The sequence below is a fragment of the Salmo trutta genome, chromosome 12 (assembly GCF_901001165.1).
Source record: "Salmo trutta chromosome 12, fSalTru1.1, whole genome shotgun sequence".
Taxonomy (NCBI): Eukaryota; Metazoa; Chordata; class Actinopteri; order Salmoniformes; family Salmonidae; genus Salmo; species Salmo trutta.
Genome location: NC_042968.1, coordinates 83,032,040 through 83,053,918, shown reverse-complemented (window position 1 = coordinate 83,053,918; position 21,879 = coordinate 83,032,040). Strand labels below are relative to the sequence as shown.

The following is a 21,879-nucleotide window of genomic DNA, read 5'->3' as shown; positions in this document are numbered from 1 at the left end:
ACGACAGAATGTGAGGTACTTGGGGACGAGGAACAGACGACAGAATGTGAGGTTCTTGGGGACAGGGAACAGACAACAGAATGTGAGGGCTTGGGGACGGGGAACAGACGACAGAATATGAGGTTCTTGGGGACGGGGAACAGACGACAGAATGTGAGGTTCTTGGGGAAGGGGAACAGGCGACAGAATGTGAGGTTCTTGGGGACGAGGAACAGACGACAGAATGTGAGGTTCTTGGGGACAAGGAACAGACGACAGAATGTGAGGTACTTGGGGACGGGGAACAGACGACAGAATGTGAGGTACTTGGGGACGGGGAACAGGCGACAGAATGTGAGGTTCTTGGGGACGAGGAACAGACGACAGAATGTGAGGTTCTTGGGGACGGGGAACAGACGACAGAATGTGAGGTACTTGGGGACGGGGAACAGGCGACAGAATGTGAGGTTCTTGGGGACGAGGAACAGACGACAGAATGTGAGGGCTTGGGGAAGGGGAACAGATGACAGAATGTGAGGGCTTGGGGACGGGGAACAGACGACAGAATGTGAGGGCTTGGGGACGGGGAACAGACGACAGAATGTGAGGGCTTGGGGACGGGGAACAGACGACAGAATGTGAGGGCTTGGGGACGGGGAACTGATGACAGAATGTGAGGTTCTTGGGGACGGGGAACAGACGACAGAATGTGAGGGCTTGGGGACGGGGAACAGACGACAGAATGTGAGGTTCTTGGGGACGGGGAACAGACGACAGAATGTTCTGAGAGCTCCTTTCTCCATCCTTTCAAGCCACACACACATCCACAGTGCTCTCATAAAAAAACACATTTTTTACAGGCGGGGGGGTGAAATGAGAGCTGAGATTTTGCTGAGGGGTCCTTCATTGCACTGAGGCTGTGTGAAGATCCCATTCTCACCTCCACTCTGCCTGGCTGCTACAATTACTGTGAAGAATCCAAATCCATCCAGGCAGCTTCAGGAAAATGTGTCCTTTTCAGATTGTTATTAGATTGTTTATGCAATAGTTATCTGGGCACTCCATGTGGCGACTCCATAAAGTACTCTGAATACATTAAAATAGTGAAATGGCACATATCAAAACAGAACCCTGGAGCGTGTTGAAAAAAACCCCATTTACTCTATGGCAAAAGGCACATTTCTTGCTTGCCAAGCGCATTCAACAACTGTCCTTGAATTGATGTGATATTTTGTGTCTGTTTGCTAGAGCTGGAATTGGAATCACCATGCACATTCCTCCATGTCTGTGTTTTCAAAATACAGCCTGGATCAATTTAGTTATCTCTCCCTCTCCCTCTCCCTCCCATTCTCTTAATATATACAGTACATATCTGGAACTCCCACCCCCAACCATCACCTCCTTTTCAAAGAGTCCTTTCCCATGCCTTACCTGGCGGGTAGCGTTCGATGACAGGTTGGTTGTCCACCTGGAGGGTAGCGTTGCCACCACTGCGTGTGAAGCGCACAACATGGTACTTGCCATCACTAACTATGACAGCCGGCTCGCCAATGGTGATGTCATCTGTCCCCACGTTGAAGATCACATCGATCTTTCCTTGTTCCTGGGGATGGAAGAAACAGAAGGGGTGTCTGAAGGGAAACGACAAGTGAGATATTCACAAATCTAAAAATGCTTTGACAATAGTGGCAGCTGCTATACCACTGGTGAGTAAGACATTGCCATAGTTTTTATTGTTACAGTGCTGCAGTGGTGGAAGTACCCTTGGTTGAGCTGCCCAGAGTTGTCCTCTGTGACATAGGCAGTATGTTAGACTAGTACGCCTCCATCGGTTTCCATTCACCACCTGCCTCACTCTGTGGTCTGCAGCCCAGCTCAGGGTCCATCAAATTGATCACTGTTGACTTGACCTTGCTGTTTCTCTTCTACCTGATCTGACCCATTCCTTTCACTGAATCTTCTCTCACAGCTAGAACCCCCATCACAGGTCAGAGTTACTTCCTCTGGCTGCCTCTGGTGGCGCTGCTAAGAAACTGGGCTGGGGAGCAAAACACTTTATGCGTGGGCACTCTGTGACGACCGGGCTGGGCACGTCTGAAGACCCTGTGATCAGACCACAAGGTCACAGTCATAGAGATCCTATTGTAATTCTTAATTCTATGGTCACAGTGCTAATGTGGCAGTGTGAGAGCACTAAAGACTAGATCAGCTGTCTGACAGCTTCAACATTATCCCAGCCCAGTCTGCAAGATGACTCTCATATCATGCTACTCACAACATAAAAATGTTCCATGCTTGAAATGTCCACTTCTTAAACATGATACTAAAATGGAAGGCTTTCAGAGATTCACTCAACGATCAGTTGGTACTGTCAGTAATATGGTAAGTGGTATCTTGTCTCCATGACTTGGGAATTGATCCCACGTGACCATTTGATGAGCAGATCAGAAACCATCAGGCATGATAAGGGGTTGATCCATCAGTATAGACATCTGACTGGGGGCAAACTGCCAAGAGGTGTCAGTCACCGATGATGAGAGAATATGGGCCATCTCACCTCAACCACTTCAGTCTGAGTCCCAGGAGAAATCAGAAAACAGCTAGAGGATGATACTATGTAATATCCTGTAGTGTGTGATGATGGTTACCTGTTATCAGTTATCTGTTATCTAGTTCAAATATTGTCTAGTTATTTGATTACTTTTCTTTTTAATTAACAGTGTATGGGATTTTCACAAAGTGTTATAAAGGTAACATCAATCCCAACCAGTGCCACTCCATCACATCAGTGTTGTGAACTGACAGAACCTTTGGGTGACCCCACCACAGCCACCACCCATACCACCCAGTGTCCTCCTGCTCCTCTGCCTTTTCCACTTGGTAACCCCCAACAGTTCAATGGAGATTTCCCTGGAGATAGCAGTTCAGTTAGGGGTCAAGAGCAAGCTCCTCAGTCTGCATTCCTCACATTAAGCACTGTGATTCTTCCTGAACCCACAGAGCAGTGGGGGAAATGAACCAAAGCCCAGTGTTGCCTGACAAGAAGAGCCCCTCCTGAGCACCATACATTTCTCATGCGGAAAGATCCCCTTTGTGTGATGTTCAATGACCCCATCAGTTCTTTTCATGGAGATTCAGGGTGACATTTCCCCTTGTGCAGCAGGGACTTGGGCTGGATGGTTAGTGGCTGGAGGCTAGGGCTGGGGCTGACCTGACCCATCGCTCTCACCGCATTTTCTCTCACAGCTGGAACCTCCAACTCAGATCAGAGTTACTTCATCCGGCTGCCTGTGGGGTGTGTATAGGCTGCATGGGAGGGCAGAAAGGACAGGACATGTTCTTCTCGATTATTTACTGCCCTCCGGTTCACCCCTGCGGCCCCTCAAAATAGCTTGCCTGTACCAGTCAAAGGCATGCCCCTGTACGCTGTGTATAAAGCACAGGCTCAGGGTGTCTACCACTCTTAGGCCATGGCCACGGTCACTGGCCCAGCTGCTCAGTGTGAGCTACTGTCCCCTCACCACTATCTGCGTTCTGGTCCTCTAATGTGCCATGCTGTTGCTAACACCTGTGTGTTCAGCCTGCTCCCAGCACACTTTAGTTCACATGTCGGCGGTGGCGGGGGGGAATGCAACTTTGAAACTATTAAAATGTAGGCACTGTGTTATTTATCATTGTGTCTGGGGAACATGGAACACAGCTAAGAATAACAGCAAAGGGGACATGTTGAGCTGTCGATGTGTGCTCACGTAACCACCCAAGGAGGAGAGCCCTGGATCTTGTTCTGTTGAGCAGAAACCCCGACTACAGCTGATTGACAGTCAGGGTCTCACTGTAGAAACCGTTTCCTTCGCCCACACCTCTGTCCCTGACAGTGACCCCCCCAGCAGTGTGTGGGTGGTGGTACATTTACAGGATCATAGCTACGTGAGCGGGTTCCTGTCTTTAGTGTGTTTGTGTGAGCGTAGGAGGGACTACGTCTTAATATGTGACTTATTTCAGGAAACTAGGCATATGTTGAGCATCACTACTTCACAGGAGAGGCATTTGAACGTTAACTTTTTATTTGTATCAAAATGCGTTTTACACAAACGTGTATGCCATCTGTAAATATGAATACAATTGTTAAATTACAAGCCTAGTTGGTTTAGCCACGGAAAAGGACAGGAACCTTCCCGCTAACCATGATTGGCTGATATAATGGATGGGTTGGACATGCCGAGAGATGGTCTGCCATGTAGCATGCTTCTGTCTATAACATGAGCTGCTCAGTATGTGTAGGTAATCCTTTCTAACATGGCTTTTTTGAAAAATATCACATAGTAGAACTGAAAAAGTGTTGTTCTCCACTTTCAGGGGGACCGAGTTCTGAAATCAGTGGAATGCCCGGTGGAATTACAGTATGATTACTAAGGAGATGGAGAAAATTCTGGCGTTGAGAACACAGAGAAGGCTGTTGTATAAAACACCTGTCTCTGGATTACATCTTCAAACTAAGGCAACCATGGCATCCGTGACAGACAGGGAGAAGCGTCCATCAATGTATACGTGTAAGAGAATCTAGCTAGCTACATTTTCAGATATTATACGTTTCTAATTTTGTCAGGAAGTTATTTTCATTTCAAGTTAAAGTGTACTGTTAACTAGCTAACGTTAGCTGGCTGGCTCGCTAGTTAACATTACGTGTATGATCTGTGTAGTAATATTATTCATATCTCAGAGCCATTTGCATTGCTAGTTATAGCCTAATGTTACATAGCTAGCTAACATTGAACATGGTTGGTTAGCTACCTGCAGATTCATGCAGGATAGTAAGGTTATGAGTTGGGATTATGGATCATTGTTTAGCTAGCTAGCTACATGTCTAAACAAAATGCAAGTAACCATTTCACTACACACTTCTATATCCTGTGCATGTGACAAAAAACTTGGATTTTATTTGATATAGTGTGTATTTACCAGAGACAGTAATGTGAAGAACAACATGACCTGCACCAAAGTCAAATTAGGATATAACGTTAGGCCAACGAGACAGTGTCCAAGTTCTAGAAATGTTCCAGTAGAATGCCCTGCTTTTATTTTGTCAGACTCACAAATTCTGTAATTGGTTCGCCATTTACTTTTAAATAATTATCTTGTTGCGAGTTTATTTTCCTGTAATAATGAAAACAAATGAGCTAAAGTGAAGACGTTGTCAGCTATATGATATGGTCATTACTTAACGTTAGCTAGCTAGCTAACAATCTAGAAACGAACCAAAACATTGTTTAGAAAGTTGCTTTTAGTTGCCTGGTTTGCTAGATTGACATATACTAAATTCATTTTTAAACGGATGGGTTTGTTGGTGTTAAACTACACCAGTCCTGCTATTTTGCACCACCAGGCTGCTGATGTCATGCAGCCTGTAGTTTTTGTGTTTCAACTTTTTCATAACGACAACGACAAGTTTGATGTCGGACGACAATAGAATGTTCATGATGTCACTGCGACAACTGTCGATAGACGTAGTATAAACCAGCATTTAGTCTTGAAATCTTTGGTTGTTTAGTATCCTACCGTACCCACTCTGTTTAGCACATGGCCTCATGTGAATCCTTAAAGAGATGGGTGGGGCTAAGGCTTAAGAGGTTGGGAACGATGCTGAATAGGTGTAGACAAAGAAGAGCTCTCCAGTAGGTTTACCAAAACATTCAAGGGCCATTTTCTCAAAAGTGGGGTTACAAGTTTATCAACTTTCAAAGCAGAATTACTTTCCCATTGTTCCTCAACTGTAGTGTATGATATACCATTTTCTAGCTCTGAGTCCAATGTAAAAAAAACACAATTTTAAATGTTGCTACATAAGACAGAATCGAGCTGGTTGGTCACATATGTGATGTGAGCATCATGTTGCACACTGCACTCCACACCTCCGTCCCATCAAAGTACTGTAGACTGGACCATGCCATGTTCTTAGAAAGAGGAGAGGGAGGATTTGAACCCAGCCTACTGATGCATTTCCAACAGCCAGGGGAACTCTCTGGTCTAATCTGGCCTGGAGGTACAGTGCCTTCCTACCAGTCCCAGCACATTGGTGGACTGCCGCAAGGCAAAGAAAAAGAACTGTGGTCTCTTCAAATTGTGGTCTTTGTGAATATTGCAGTGACTTGAGTTTCCCATGGCCTCAGGAGCTGAGGGCTGCAGCTAGCGGGGGACACAACTGCTCCTCCCTCCTGACAGCTGGATAATCACATTCAGATGAGTGAAAAGAGAGATTAACCTCTTAGATGTAAGTCTTCCCAGCAACCCTCACATCCAAATGCACTCACATACCATATACATTATACAATATTACAATTGCCACAGTGAAGACTCAGAAAACGTCTTGAGATGGATATGAAATGGAGTTCCAGTACAAATCAAAAGATAGCTTAATTTGTCATATGTACAGGATACAGTGTAAACTAAAACCTGACAATTGGGTAAAATCCTAAATGAAGGTCTGCATGCATATTGGAAATGAATATATGATAACTCAAAACCATTTAACTAGCTTCGGTTTTAAACGAGTCATTCTACATGAAAAGAGACCCTGGTCTCAATGGTGACTCCCTGCTTAATTAAATAAAGGTACAATTAAAATAAACATTAGAGAAACAACCATGCTGAGACATAACAGATATTTCAGCAGTGATGATTCCCTGGAATAGTACAGTAAGCATGTACCAAAAAGAGCTGTTAAACATCAGACAGGATTTGGGTGGATTAGCAGAAATTTGAACACCCCCCCCAGCAACATTGTCTTATTTGGTCTATTGAGGTGCTTGAAAGTCACCTTTTCTTATTTCCCTCTTTGACATTCCCCTGTGCACAGCATTGCTATTTTGCAGTCTCGCCCATTGTTAAATTCTCATTCACCTTGGGGCATGCCATGTAGAATTCATAAAGCAGCCATGGGGCTCTCTGGACCTAAGTCAGCCCAGCCAGCTCCTACTCTCTGGGCAGGACAGCCATAAATCAGGAAATGATTTGAACAGGCCCATCTGTCCTACCTGATCCCATACAACATGCCTGTTCTCTCTCTCTCGCTCTGCTGACTCAATAGCACCACCCAGTCAACATGCTCCACAACACCTGCTTGACAAATAACTTAGGGCAGCATTTTTCCTTGTTCTGGTGAATTAAGACTAGGTATTTCATGGTCAGTTTTGTTCAGACGCTCCTGTCTGCATGTGCTTTGGTAATAACAAGGTCCGACAGGTTCTGTCAGGAGAGGCCATTGTTAGCCTCCCACCCTGCTGTTGTGACAAGAACATTGTGGGGGTATTTCCCAGGCATCTGGCTTCCCACCATTTGGAACAAACAGACCCACTGACCGAACCACTCTGTCTGGGTGCAGCTGCCTGTACCCACCTGCATCTACTCTTCAGCTCCATGGCACACACAGTACAGATGGCCTATGGCCTGGTCGTAACATTTGGGACAGTTTCAAACAGGGTTTGGAACAGGTTCAGGGAACATAACCGAAAACCAGAAAATAACAAAACAATTTGCTGAACAGAATCAGAACCGGGAACAAAAGTAATCTATACTGTTCCAGAACCGCTATTTTAAAAGCATGGGAACCGGTTAATAATCTTATTTTACATTCCAGGCATTTTTTTCCAGTCCTACAAAAAGACGCAACAAAGTGCCTCTGGAAAGCCCTCACTCTGTCCCTTAGAAACTTCTCCCAGTGTCTGCCTGCCAGCTGAAAATCTTTGCCAGTGTGCATGTGTAGGCTACCTGTCCCTGCCCTTTTCGAAGCATCGACTGCTGTAGCCTACTGACGATACAAGCGTGATTCAGAAATTAGGGAGAGATATATAATTGGAGAAGAATGGATTAACTTTTTCAATGCTAGTTAAGGATGCTATAGTTATCACGTTTCCCATTGGATTCATTAACACCAAAAAGGTAAGACGTGTTTTTATTTAAATTCTGGTGCCACTCTGCACACACAAGCTTGTTAGCTAAGTAGCTAGCTCGCTCTGGTCCAACTTAAGCCAACCCTCAGAATTTCAAAGACATTTAAAGTTTCTTCATAGAAAGGGTAATTCTGTGGGCATAATTCAGATAATGCAAGTCATAACAAGATGCCCAGCGCTCTCGCGCCGTACACTTATTTGTCCAATCAATACAGCTCCATAGCAAGTTGTTCTATTGACACTGATTGGTGAAATAATTTAATGTTGAGCTAAATGTACAAAATAGATTGATTTCAGAAGTTTAAAAAGGAACAGAACGCTATAAACCGTAACTTTTTTTGGGTTCGAACCATTTCAAAAGTTTATTTTGCTGGTTGGAATAGTGGAAAGGAATGAAAAACAAGATGGTTCTATTCAGAACTAAATGACTGGAAAATAATTTAGGTTCCAACTCCTGGTTTCAAAGGATAAAGTAGAGTAGTCATAGTTTCATTAAAAGCCAAAACACTAAACATTTCAAATACTTTGGAATACAAAGGGAGGCAGGTGGTCTAAATGTTATTATTCTTTCCAATTAATAAAGGAGTAAGAAGTTGGACAGCGATGAATGAATAATGACTTGGTTACAAGGTTCCTGCTGAGATCACACTGTGAGACAAGGATCTATGTGACATAAGCTGGAGAGGCCAGCCTCTCTAAGCATGCTGACTGTCTGATGCCACCCCATAGGGCCTCTCTGCCAAGGCTCTGCTCCCCCAAGGCCCTGTCCTGTTACAACTTGCTCTTCATCTGCTCAATCCCCCATATATTCTTTTGGTAAATATATATATCCATACATGCATGCATACATATACACATATATACATACACATACCTAAATAGACATACATACTTTTTTAAAGAATATACCTGTCACGCATGTCGTCGGTGAAGGAGGACCAAAACGCAGCAGGTATGTGCAGGCTCATCTTGACTTTTATTTACTATCAAAATGAACACCCAAAATAACAAACAGAATTACGATCGACAAAAAACAGTCTGGTAAGGCACAAGGCTACACACAGAACAATCTCCCACAAAAGACAAACAAACACACCCACATATATGGGACTCTCAATCAAAGGCAAATAGACAACACCTGCCTTCAATTGAGAGTCCCAACCCCAATGAATACAAACATAGAAACAGACACACTAGACTCAACATAGAATTCATGAAACTCACCCAGTGCCCAAAACCCCGGAATACTAAATCAAATGCCCTCCTAACTCATACAACACCCAGAACCACAAAACAAATACCCTCTGCCACGTCCTGACCAAACTACAATACTAATTAACCCTTATACTGGCCAGGACGTGACAGTACCCCCCCCTTAAAGGTGCTAACCCCGGAAGCACCTTAAAAAAAAACAAAAAAAAACAACCCCAAAAAAAAAAAAAAAAATCCCCCTTACTAAAGGGAGGGAAGGGAGGGTGGCTGCCGTCAACGACGGCACTGTGCTACACCCCCCCTCCCCAACCCACCTATATCAGGAGGTGGCTCCGGTTCTGGCCGTTCCAGGCAGTCGGGCCACTCTGGCAGCTCGGGGCAGTCTGGGCAGTCTGGCAGCTCGGGACAGTCTGGGCAGTCTGGCAGCTCAGGACAGTCTGGGCAGTCTGGCAGCTCGGGACAGTCTGGCAACTCGGGACAGTCTGGCAACTCGGGACAGTCTGGGCAGTCTGGCAACTCGGGACAGTCTGGGCAGTCTGGCCACTCCGGCAGTTCAGGGCAGTCTGGCCACTCCGGCAGTTCAGGGCAGTCTGGCCACTCCGGCAGTTCAGCGCAGTCTGGCCACTCCGACGACTGTTGACTGGCGGGCAGCTCCGACGACTGTTGACTGGCGGGCAGCTCCGACGACTGTTGACTGGCGGGCAGCTCCGACGACTGTTGACTGGCGGGCAGCTCCGACGACTGTTGACTGGCGGGGCTGGGTTTACGCACTTGAAGGCTAGTGCGGGGAGCGGGAACAGGACGAGTCGGACTGGGTTGACGCACTTCCGGGTCCGCACGAGAGACAGGAGCTGGAAACCCAGGGCTATGGAGGCGCACAGCCGGTCTAGATCTTACCTCCTGCACAACCCACCTTGGCTGGATGGAACTAGTAGCCCTGTACGAGTGGGGTGCTCGTACAGGGCAGACTGGGCTGTGCAGGGGCCTGATGGTAGCCGTGCGTAGAGCGGGAGTTGGGTAGCTGGTCCTCGGAGGCGTACCGGCGACCAGATGCGCTGGCATCCTCCTACCAGGTTGGATGCCCGCTCTAGCACGGCACCTGCGAGGGGCTGGAATAACTCGCACCGGACTGTGCGTGCGTATGGGTGAGATTGTTTCGCTGAGGAGCGCACTTAGCGCTCTCCACCCCATACGCTCCTCCATATAACCACGGGTAGCTGGCTTCCGGCTCTTCCTACGCCTAGCCAAACTACCCGTGTGCCCCCCCAAAAACATTTCTTGGGGGTGCCTCTCGCGCTTCAACGCTAGTCGTGTACCTCGGAAATGTTCCCGGTCCATACCAGCCTTTCGCCTTTCCTCTCTCTCTCTTACCACCTGTCCCCATGGAAGGCGATCTTTTCCGGCTTGGATCTCCTCCCAAGTGTAGGAGCCTTCTCCCTTCAAGATCTCCTCCCAAGTCCATCTCTCACCATAGTCCAACTCAAAATCCCACTGCTCCTTCTTCTGCTGCTTGGTCCTGGTTTGGTGGGAGATTCTGTCACGGTTGTCGTCGGTGAAGGAGGACCAAAACGCAGCAGGTATGTGCAGGCTCATCTTGACTTTTATTTACTATCAAAATGAACACCCAAAATAACAAACAGAATTACGATCGACAAAAAACAGTCTGGTAAGGCACAAGGCTACACACAGAACAATCTCCCACAAAAGACAAACAAACACACCCACATATATGGGACTCTCAATCAAAGGCAAATAGACAACACCTGCCTTCAATTGAGAGTCCCAACCCCAATGAATCCAAACATAGAAACAGACACACTAGACTCAACATAGAATTCATGAAACTCACCCAGTGCCCAAAACCCCGGAATACTAAATCAAATGCCCTCCTAACTCATACAACACCCAGAACCACATAAAACAAATACCCTCTGCCACGTCCTGACCAAACTACAATACTAATTAACCCTTATACTGGCCAGGACGTGACAATACCTTTATTAATATTCCCCGGAAACCCTACCACCGATCCCCCAATTGGAGTAAACTAATAAACACTTCGGCTTTTACCTTCAATTTATTCATCTTATACACATTTTACAGACAGTCTATTTTACAAATAGTTATTTTTTGTTTGTTTTTAGTCCTTCCTCTATTTCTGATGTCCATCCAGTTTGATTTCTATTTGTAACTGTGCTATTTCATAAAAAGTTCTGAACCTATATACATTTTACAGACCCCGTATGTTTTACATTGTTTATCTTGTTATTAGTCCCACCCTTCAGCTCCATTCAACCCCTCCCATCTATCTCTCAACATCATCCATTTCGGATTTCTATTTGCCATATATTTTTCAACTGTGCATTAATGCTTCACAAAACAATTGAACCTTTCTATTCTCATAGCTTCTACAGATTGTAAATTAAAAATAAACATTTTTGCTAAAATAATTATTATATTATTGATTGATTGACTATGGCTTTTGAAATCACCCAGTATTGCTATCTGCAGCGTTAGTTCTAGGCAAATGTTGCAATTCTTCAGCCATTCCTTGACCTGTGACCAAAAACGAGCTACATATGGACAACACCAAAATAAATGATCTAATGACTCTGCCTGCTCACAGCAGAATCTGCAGAGCTGGGAAGATTGTATCCCCCATATATATAACATTCTATTAGTTGCAAGAATTTTGTATAGTAATTTAAATTGAAAAATTCGAAGTTTTGAATCCGGCGTTGTTTTGCGTATCAATTCATAAACCTTGTGCGATGGAATGGGTACATCAAAAATCTCTTCCCAACTATTTTGCAATTTATATGGCACAGCTGTCAGTTTTTTGGCCCTTAAATGAAATTGGTATATGTTTTTATTTATCACACTTTTCTTTAACCATTTATGCTCTTTAATACAGGGCCAACATACAAGTTCCTTACTTTTTTTCCCTTCTACTTGCCTCTTCCATTTTTGTGGTAATGCTGCAATTAATTGGTTGTAATTTTGGGTAGAGCAGACATTTCCATATGTCTGTGTTAGCTGCATGTGTGATATCACTCCACCAGTCCTATTTATAATATCATTCACTAAAATTATACCTTTTTTAAACATTTCTTCGAAAAATACAGTTTTTTTAATCAATTACTATATTTGAATTTAACCACAATATTTGTTGTATTATTTGTTCTGTCTTTTCAGGTGGATTAAACTGAAATTGCAACCAACTTTCTAAGGCTTGTTTAAAAAATAAAGATATTTTGGAGATTATTTCCTTTTCAAACAACCGAAAGTGGGCAGGTGTAATCTGAATAAAGGGAAAAAGGCCCTTCTTGAACATAGGATGAGACATTCGTACCAATTTACTAGAAAACCAGTTTGGATTTAAGTATATCTTTGGTATGACTGATGCCTTTAGTGAGAGGTCTAATGCTTTAATATTTAATAATTTCTGCCCTCCGAATTCATATTCGTTATATAAATAGGGCCTTTTCATTTTATCTGGCTTGCCGTTCCAAATAAAATTCAATATTTGTTGTTCATGTAATTTAAAAAGCAGGTCACTAGGTGTAGGCAAAACCATAAGCAAATAGGTAAACTGTGATATGACTAAAGAGTTAATCAGGGTGATTTTTCCACAAATAGAAAGGTATTTTCCTTTCCACGATAGCAAGATCTTATCTATTTTTGCTACCTTTCTATAAACATTTATTGGAGTGAGATCATTTCTTTCTTTTGGGACTTGTATACCGAGTATGTCCACATCTCCGTCAGACCATTTAATTGGTAAACTACATGGTAATGTAAAATTTGCATTGTTTTGTGATCCAATACGTTATCATAATTTGGTTTTAATCCAGAGAGGATAGCAAAAGTATCTAGATCCTCTATGAGGCCGTGGAGAGACTCCAATTGTGGTTTTAAAAGAAAACATGAATCATCGGCGTACAATGACACCTTAGTTTTTAAGCCACGGATTTCTAATCCCTTAATATTATTGTTTGATCTAATCTTAACAACTAACATTTCGATGGCAATAATAAATAGATATGCCGATAGTGGACAACCTTGTTTTACTCCTCTAGATAGTTTAAAACTTTCTGAGATGTAGCCATTATTTACTATTTTACACCTAGGGTTACTATACATAACTTTAACCCATTTTATAAGAGATTCCCCAAAATTGAAATATTCTAGGCATTTATATATAAACTCCAGTCATACTTTATCAAAAGCCTTTTCAAAATCAGCTATAAAACCAGGCCTGGTGTCCCCGATATTTCATAGTATTCTATTGTTTCCAGTACTTGTCTTATATTATCTCCAATGTATCGTCCATGTAAAAAACCTGTCTGATTAGGATGAATAATATCTGACAAACTTTTTTAATTCTATGCACCAAGCATTTTGCTAGGATTTTTGCATCACAACATTGAAGTGTAAGAGGTCTCCAATTTTTTAAATGGACTGGATCTTTATATATACCACTTGGGTCCTGTTTCAGTAATAATGATATCAGACCTTCTTGTTGCGTGTCTGATAATCTACCATTTATATAGGAGTGGTTAAAACATGCTAATAATGGTCCTTTGAGTATATCAAAAAACGTTTTGTATACTTCCACTGGTATGCCATCCAGCCCTAGCTACATGTCTTAACAAAAGACTCCACTCTATTTTTGAGTATTTTCATTTCAAGTTAGTGTACTGTTAGCTAGCTGTCTCGCTAACTAGTGTTATGTCATGCGTTGGGATTCATTGTTTAACTAGCTATCTAGCTATCTAGCTCAATTTCTTAACAAAATACTCTCGCCTTAGTGTGCCAGAGCGCAGAATAACTGATGCATTTTTGAACGCTCAACACCTGTTGAACATGTCCGTGTCAGTAAGCGTTGGCAACAAAGCGTAATTCAATTATTGCCAGCAGCACTGTTACAGTCACCAACGCTCTGGGTAACATGACAACTGCCTAACCAGCTCTGCTAGAGGGAGTAAAATGGTCAGAGCGGGGTGTTCTCTCATTATGTGTCTGGAAGTAGCTAGCCAATGTTAGCCAGTTAGCTTGGGTGCTTGACTGTCGTTGTGAGGTCAGAGCTTTCGGAACAACCCTACTTATTGGCCAGAGCATCCAGTGTGCTCTCTAAACGTGAAACACTTTGAATTTATGAACAGACAAACTGACAGCACAGTTGCAGTCACCAACTCTCTGGATAACATACTGTAACAACCTAACCAGCTCTGCTAGGGTGAGTAATGTTCAGTGAGCTGTTCTATCTCTCTCTCTTAGAAGTCTGGAAGTAGCTGGCAAGTTAGTACAGAATGCACGGATCAACCCTAAAAGAGATGGGTGGGGCAATGGGTGTGAGAGATGGGTGTGAACAATGCTGAATGGGTGTAGACAAAGAAGGGCTCTCCTATAGTAGTACCAACACATTGAAAGATGGTTTTCTCAAAAGTGAGTTTACAAGTTGATCAACTTTCAAAGCAGAATTACTTTCCCCATTGTTTCCTCAAATGCAGTGTATGATATACCATTTTGTAGCTCTGAGTCTCTACTTTTAACCAATGTAAAAAACAGAAATTCAAATGTTGCTACATAAGACCGAATCCAGGTGGTGAGTCACATATGGATATGTGTTAGCTGAGACAGGTGATATGGATATGTGATAGCTGAGACAGGTGATATGGATATGTGTTAGAAGGAATAGCTCATGGTTAAGGCATTGCTATTTCCACCTACCACGTGCGAAGACTAAAGTGCATCTATTTTCAAATTCTTTCTTAATTTTCATGAGCTCTGAGGACACAAGGGAATGCAGGGTGCACTCTAAAGCCAGCTAACGCATACAAACAAAAACAGAATTTCCATTCAAAAGAGGAGAAGAGCAGAAATAGAGATTGCAACCACAGGTGTACTTACATCCGTGTATCTTGTTTAACATAACAGAAACCACCACAATATTGATGCACTTTTCTCGGTATCATGATGACTCAATAAATCATCTCTCCTTTTTTCCATTTAAGCCAAAGTTTTGGTATTTTTCCTAATTTTCACAGTGTGTGGGTCTCCATCTCTTCTAGAAACCACCACAAAGCATACACAGCTAACGCATCCTATGGAGCGTGTAAAGAAAGACAGGGCCATTCAGTGGTGCGGTTGAAAATGGAAAGTTATGGGTGGTAAGAGACCCACCCTCCAGAGAGCAATTAGGAGAGTATGCAGCAGACGGTGAGAAAAAGCTAAAAGGTCCAATTGCACAGAAACAGGCCATACAATTAGTGTCAATTGAATAGAACATCAGGAAATGGGTCTATTTTGGTAGTGTTGTGTGTCTCATCTTTCTGCAATTTAAAATGGTGGAGATCCGCAAATCCAATCTTTTGAAAAGCAACAGGCAGAAATTACTGTCACTCCAGGATAACACATTCAAGCTGCACTCAATAAAGGTAGCATCACTGGACAATCCAGTGTTGTAACAGAATCAAAGAGTACGCCTTCCCTTATGGATGGAGTCCCATCTTTCAAGAACAGGTGTGGTTATTACACCATGCACCGCCTTGTCACAGATCCCCCTTTGCTTTTAATCACATTTGTCCTGGGGAAACACACTGCTAAAAAGCTGATTTCCCAGAGGAGGGACACTGCCACTGGCAGCTGCTCACCAGTCACAGACAGAAACAGTCAGATATGGACAGGAGGCTCAGTGTTGAAACAGAACCCTGCATTCACCAATCTGCCTCACTAACAAGTTTATTTGGAACTCGCACATGAAGTTTGAAGTTCCACTAATCCTCATTTCAGGTCATTTGTGTTGACCATATACAACAACTGACAACTGAAAAAACGTAGAGATACAGCACTCCCAGCTCAGCCAGCATTTAGTCCATCTAACCAGGGCCGGATTTAGAAATCATAGCCCCCCCCCACTCCCTCTTCAATTTACTGTTGAAGAAAAATACCCTTTATAATAAACCATAATAACATTTGCGATGTATAAATTATTATGTTTATTTTTATTTTTGTATTAATCAGTTACCCAATCAAGGCAGGACCCCCCCACCACCTCTCCTCCCCCCTTCTGACAACTAGCAGAGCGGCAGCAGGCTGTCTACACTCACTGAGAGCGAGCTCCTGAATCTTCCTGTGCTTGGCGGTTGCAGTAGTAAAATAATATATATATATATATTACATATATAATATACACTGAGTATACAAAACACTAAGGGCACCTGCTCTTTTCATGACATAGACTGACCAGGTGAATCCAGGTGAAAGCTCACTTGTTAAATCCACTTCACCGGTTTGCGTCAAGAACTGCAACGCTGCTGGGTTTTCACGCTCAAAAGTTTCCCGTGTGTATCAAGAATGGTCCACCACCCAAAGGACATCCAGCCAACTTGACACAACTGTAAGAGGCATTGGAGTTAACATGGGCCAGCATCCCTGTGGAACGCTTTCAACACCTTGTTGAGTCCATGCCCTCACGAATTGAGGTTGTTCTGAGGGCAAAAGGGGGTGCAACTCAATATTAGGAAGGTGTTCCTAATGTTTTGTACGCTCTGTGTATACTGTATATATCTTATGTGCTTTATTTTTGTACTTGTTTCATTATTTACAGCCCCGGTTAGCCCCTGCATTAATCCGGCCTTGAACATGACTCAGCCAGTGTAGCCAATTCAGCACCATGGACAGGGCAGATGACTCAGGGTACAGAGTGCTGGCTGCTGCCTGTGCATAAGGAAGCACCAGAGACGGAAGAGGAAGCAAGGCATCCCACACCCTCATTTTTTCTGGTTCATATACAGTCAATGAACTAGGTAGACCATACCCAGCTGCTATTGCATTTTTGTCAATGGGAGAGCCACCCATTAAGTTGACATTTTTTTTCAATGCTAAACGGCCTGAGTAAGCACCATATTTTGAAGCACATGAAGAGAGGTCAGGCTCATTAGGGCATGGGGAAGGTGGGCCAAGGTTAGTGCAACATGGTGAACCAACTTGTGTGCATGACATGCACACAATAATGCCTTAACTCCGGGGCTCTCTAGCTCTCATCCATGGATACCAAGAATATACAATCTTTCAACATTTTATATACAGCACAGCAGACAATGCAATTTCCCAATGCTATTATTTACGAATGAATCCAAAGCACTAGCCTTTATCACTGCATGCTAACTAAGTAGCATAATGGGCCACAGCTGGGGGGGAGGCTAATTTCATGTGAGTATTAATCAAGCAGACGGGTGGGTTCAGCTAATTACTCTAGGAAGGGTTCCAGCTCTTTACCTTCCCATCAGCCAAGCTTCTTTGTCTCTCCTCAAATGATGAAATCAAATGATCCTTTAGCTTGTCACTAAACTCTTTTTCTGCAAATCTCTTGTTAAAAGGGATTGTTTGAACATGTCGCTATGTCCAATAATCAGTCGCGACTCCCCTGCTTCCTAACGGCTAAACAGCTCCATCACACACCAGACGGCATCACATTTTGTTCAATGCAAGAGGATTATGCCTCAGATCCAGGGGTAACAATACATATTTCAATTTGACACTTTATTACCCTCTAAATTTTTACAAATAAAGTCCTCCCATTTGCAGATGCAATGTTTTAGGGAAGTTTGCCATAGTATTGTCACGCCCTGACCTTAGAGTTCCTTTTTATGTCTCTATTTTGGTTTGGTCAGGGCGTGAGTTGGGGTGGGCATTCTATGTTCCCTATCTATGTTTTGTATTTCTGTGTTTTGGCCTGGTATGGCTCTCAATCAGGGACAGCTCTACATCGTTGTCGCTGATTGGGAGCCATACTTAGGTAGCCCTTTTTTCCACCTGTCTGGTGTGGGAAGTTGTTTTTGCATTGCTGTGAGTAGCCTGCGAAACTGTTCGTTTGTTGTGTTGCTTCTTGTTTTGGTTTTTGCTGGTTCACCGTTTATATTAAAGTATGATGAACCCAACCCACGCTGCGCCTTGGTCTCATTCCAACAACGGACGTTACAAGTATATTTGACAGGTATTGAAACAGGTACACAATTTTCCTATCAGCTTTTCAGCAGGAAGTTGTCATCACACCTAAATGGCCGTAAAACTCCTTTCATCCATCATGCTCATCCTGACAAAGAGGGCTCTTTCTGGGCCCAACTGCTGCTTCATCCCACAGGCCCTCAGAGAGAGAGAGAGGGGGGGGGGGGGGGGGGGGGGGGGGGCTGGGGGGGAGGGGGGCTGGGGGGTACCAGGTGGAAACTCTTTGCTCTGTAACTTACCAAAGCCTACTTTATGTCAGCAAATTAATCACCCAACCCTGTGCTGGGAATAATCAATACACTCATCACACACACTCAGAGGAGGCCTCCACTCAGACTGCCAGACACCAGCGCTGGCACACACACGCTGACACGCACACACACACGCACGCACGCACGCACGCACGCACACACACACACACACACACACACACACACACACACACACACACACACACACACACACACACACACACACACCTCCATCAGTGAGCAGCTCCTGCCTGAAGACCCTGTGGATCCAACCCTAGACTCTGTGGCTTAGTGACTAATGGCTTACAATGGGGAAACCCGCCTCTGGCGCCTAAACTGCAGCAAGTTGAGTGCAGGAGGAAAGACAAGACATGCTGCATATCATATATTCTGTTACTTGCATTCATCCTATCATCCACTGCTCTCTCTCTCTGAGAGGGGGATAACCTAAAGCCAACAGCTTAGCTCAACACAGTGCTGCTCCTGCACCTCCTTCTGAACGCTGTCACGTTCATGACCAATTGGATTAGAGGTTGTTGTTAGTGGTGGTAATTTAGTTACTGCAGAAACCCTCTCCTAGAGCAACAACCATGACAGGAGAAGCAACATTTTTACGGTGGCAATAGATGCCATCATACTATATTAGACATAGCTTTGATCTAAGCATAAATCCTTATTTGACATGTTACACCTCTTCCTCAGAATGAAGCTATAATTATATATATTTTTTTGCAGTTTTGTTGAATAACCTGGGCATAAAATGCCATATATAAGGCAGTTTACTCTCTCTCTCAAGTTCTATCCTCTACCATCTCTGGTTCTTTATTGGTAACAAATAAACAATCCATGAAAATAAGAGGGTCATAAACAATAAACCAACACAGGATCTATATGCATGCTGTTTCAAAAAGCGTCTGAATTCATTTATCCACAGCAGATTCCCTAACACATACTGTTTATAGTCTATAGTGTCAATGCTGCCGTTGACTCTCAAATCAACCGTAGATTCCCTTCTTGTCAGCTCACCAGGTAGCTTCTCGTGTTCCTTATACAGTATAATTCTAACAGGGTTGTTGAAGAAACAAACACACTCCCCCTGGGGAACAAGCTACTCCTTTAAACACCATCTGGGTCAGCTGTGTTTGGGCTCGGACTCAAACAGGGACATAACATACACTATATATACACAAGTATGTGGACAACCCTTCAAATTAGTGGATTTGGCTTTTTCAGCCACACCCGTTGCTGACAAGTATATCAAATCGAAGCACACAGCCATGTAATCTCCAAAGACAAACATTGAAGTAGAATGGCCTTACTGAAGAGCTCAGTGACTTTCAATGTGGCACCGTCATAGGATGCCACCTTTCCAACAAGTCAGTTCGTCAAATTTCTGCCCTGCTAGAGCTGCCCCGGTCAACTGTAAGTGCTGTTATTGTGAAGTGGAAACGTCTAGGAGCAACAACGGCCACACAAGCTCACAGAACGGGACCGCTGAGTGCTGAAGTGGGTGGTAGTGCATTAAAATCATCTGTCCTCGGTTGCAATACTCACTACCGAGTTCCAAACTGCCTCTGGAAGCAACGTCAGCACAAGAACTGTTTGTCGGGAGCTTCATGAAATGGGTTTTCATGGCCAAGCAGCCGCACACAAGCCTAAATTCACCATGAGCAATGCCAAGTATCGCCGCCATTGGGCTCTAGGAGCAGTTGAAATGCATTCCCTGGAGTGATAAATCACACTTCACCATCTGGCAGTCCGATGGACGAATTTGGGAATGCCAAGAGAATGCTACCTGCCCCAATGCATAGTGTGAACTGTCAAGTTTGGTGGAGGAGGAATAATGGTCTGGGGATGTTTTTAATGGTTCGGGCAATCTTAACGCCACAGCATACAGTTACATTCTAGACGATTCTGTGCTTCCAACTTTGTGTCAACAGTTTGGGGAAGGCCCCTTCCTGTTTCAGCATGACAATGCCCCTGTGCACAAAGCGAGGTCCATACAGAAATGGTTTGTTGAGATCGGTGTGGAAAAACTTGACTGGCCTGCACAGAGCCCTGACCTCAACCCCATCGAACACCTTTGGAATGAATTGGAACATTGACTGCGAGCCATGCCTAATTGCCTAACATTAGTGCCCGACCTTACTAATGCTCTTGTGGCTGAATGGAAGCAAGTCCCAGCAGCAATATTCCAACATCTAGTGGAAAGCCTTCCCAGAAGAGTGGAGGCTGTTATAGCAGCAAAGAGGGCTCCAACTCCATATTAATGGCCATGATATTGGAATGAGATGTTTGACGAGCAGGTGTCCACATACTTTTGGTCATGTAGTGTATCTGACTTAAAGGCTTCTTTAGAAAATAGCACACACTACGCTACTGTTTGGCCCAGCATCTGCTATCCTCGTGTTAAACAGCTAGGGTAACATAGCCTGCGTGCACTGTGAATATTGAATTAATAATGAATTCAGATGAAACAGTTTAACTGCATCGTTTTCTACTGGAACTCTAATTGCAAGTAATGAGCTAGAGGTCAACGAAGCATTTGCCAGTGGGATGTACTGCCATAACAATCTCTGATCCCTGCTGTTTTAATGAGCAAACACTGGCATTGTTTCTCTCCTGCTAATCCAGATGCATGGTGCATACTTTCCTGGCACTAATCATAGATATCATGAGTAATAATTGCCATATGTCCTTTTCTATGGTAATTGAGAGACATTTTATCAATTAACCCAGTCTTTCTAAGCACCTCAATTAGTCCTCCAAAATCTCCAGCAAGAGCATTTCAGGATTCTGTACAGTCAGCCTATGAGCTCATCCTAAGCCTTTGTTCCAAACCCCAATAGAAAAGGGGACCTAATCCCTGATCCTTTACCCTATCCCACAGTACCCCCCACCCCTTCCTGTCCTTACTATGTGCAGCTGCAGGTAGTCTCCCAGTCCACTGGTGCTTTCCACTCTGACCAAGATGGCGTCTTTCTGCTGAGTACTGAAGCCCACAGCTAGGCGGTCAGCTCTGGTGCTCGGCCTCTCATTAGGGGCCCAGGTGTACGTGATGAGGGCTCCTCCTCTCCCAAAGATATACGTGGTCCCAGCTAAGGAAAAATGGAGACAAACAGAAATATTAGAAGGAGATTGAGAGATAGGGACAGGAAATTGAGGGAGAAGGGGGAGACATTATTAGAGAGAGAGAGAGAGAGAGAGAGAGAGAGAGAGAGAAAGAGAGAGAGAGAGAGTTGTTAGAGAGCGTTCCTTCACGTCAGGATATGTTTTTTTATTTGTTCCCATCAGAACTTACTATCTTTACAGAGATTTCTCTTCAGTAACACTCAACCTAAATTTAGATGCCTATTTTCTTTCCAAGTACAAGACTGTGACAGCTTCATCACATTCCCTAACACAAGCCATTATTCCCTTTGCAGAAACAACATGTCATACACCGGTGCATCAAGACTGACACCAACAGGCTCTTGAAC

At 43.9% G+C, this 21,879-nt stretch overlaps 1 protein-coding gene across 7 annotated transcripts in view; it reads right to left on the bottom strand.

Moving 5' to 3' along the window:
* nrxn2a (neurexin 2a) overlaps positions 1-21,879 on the bottom strand; it is a 353,006-nt gene that overhangs the window by 17,729 nt on the left and 313,398 nt on the right. For all 7 annotated transcript variants that reach the window (XR_003880366.1, XM_029770022.1, XM_029770026.1 and 4 more), the window contains 2 exons: positions 21,317-21,498; positions 1,411-1,582 (listed from right to left, as the gene is read on the bottom strand). Coding sequence is in view for 6 of the 7 variants with exons in the window: in XM_029770022.1 (XP_029625882.1) it covers positions 1,411-1,582; positions 21,317-21,498 (354 nt within the window). In the remaining variant the exon portion in view is untranslated. The remainder of the gene's footprint in view (positions 1-1,410; positions 1,583-21,316; positions 21,499-21,879) is intronic.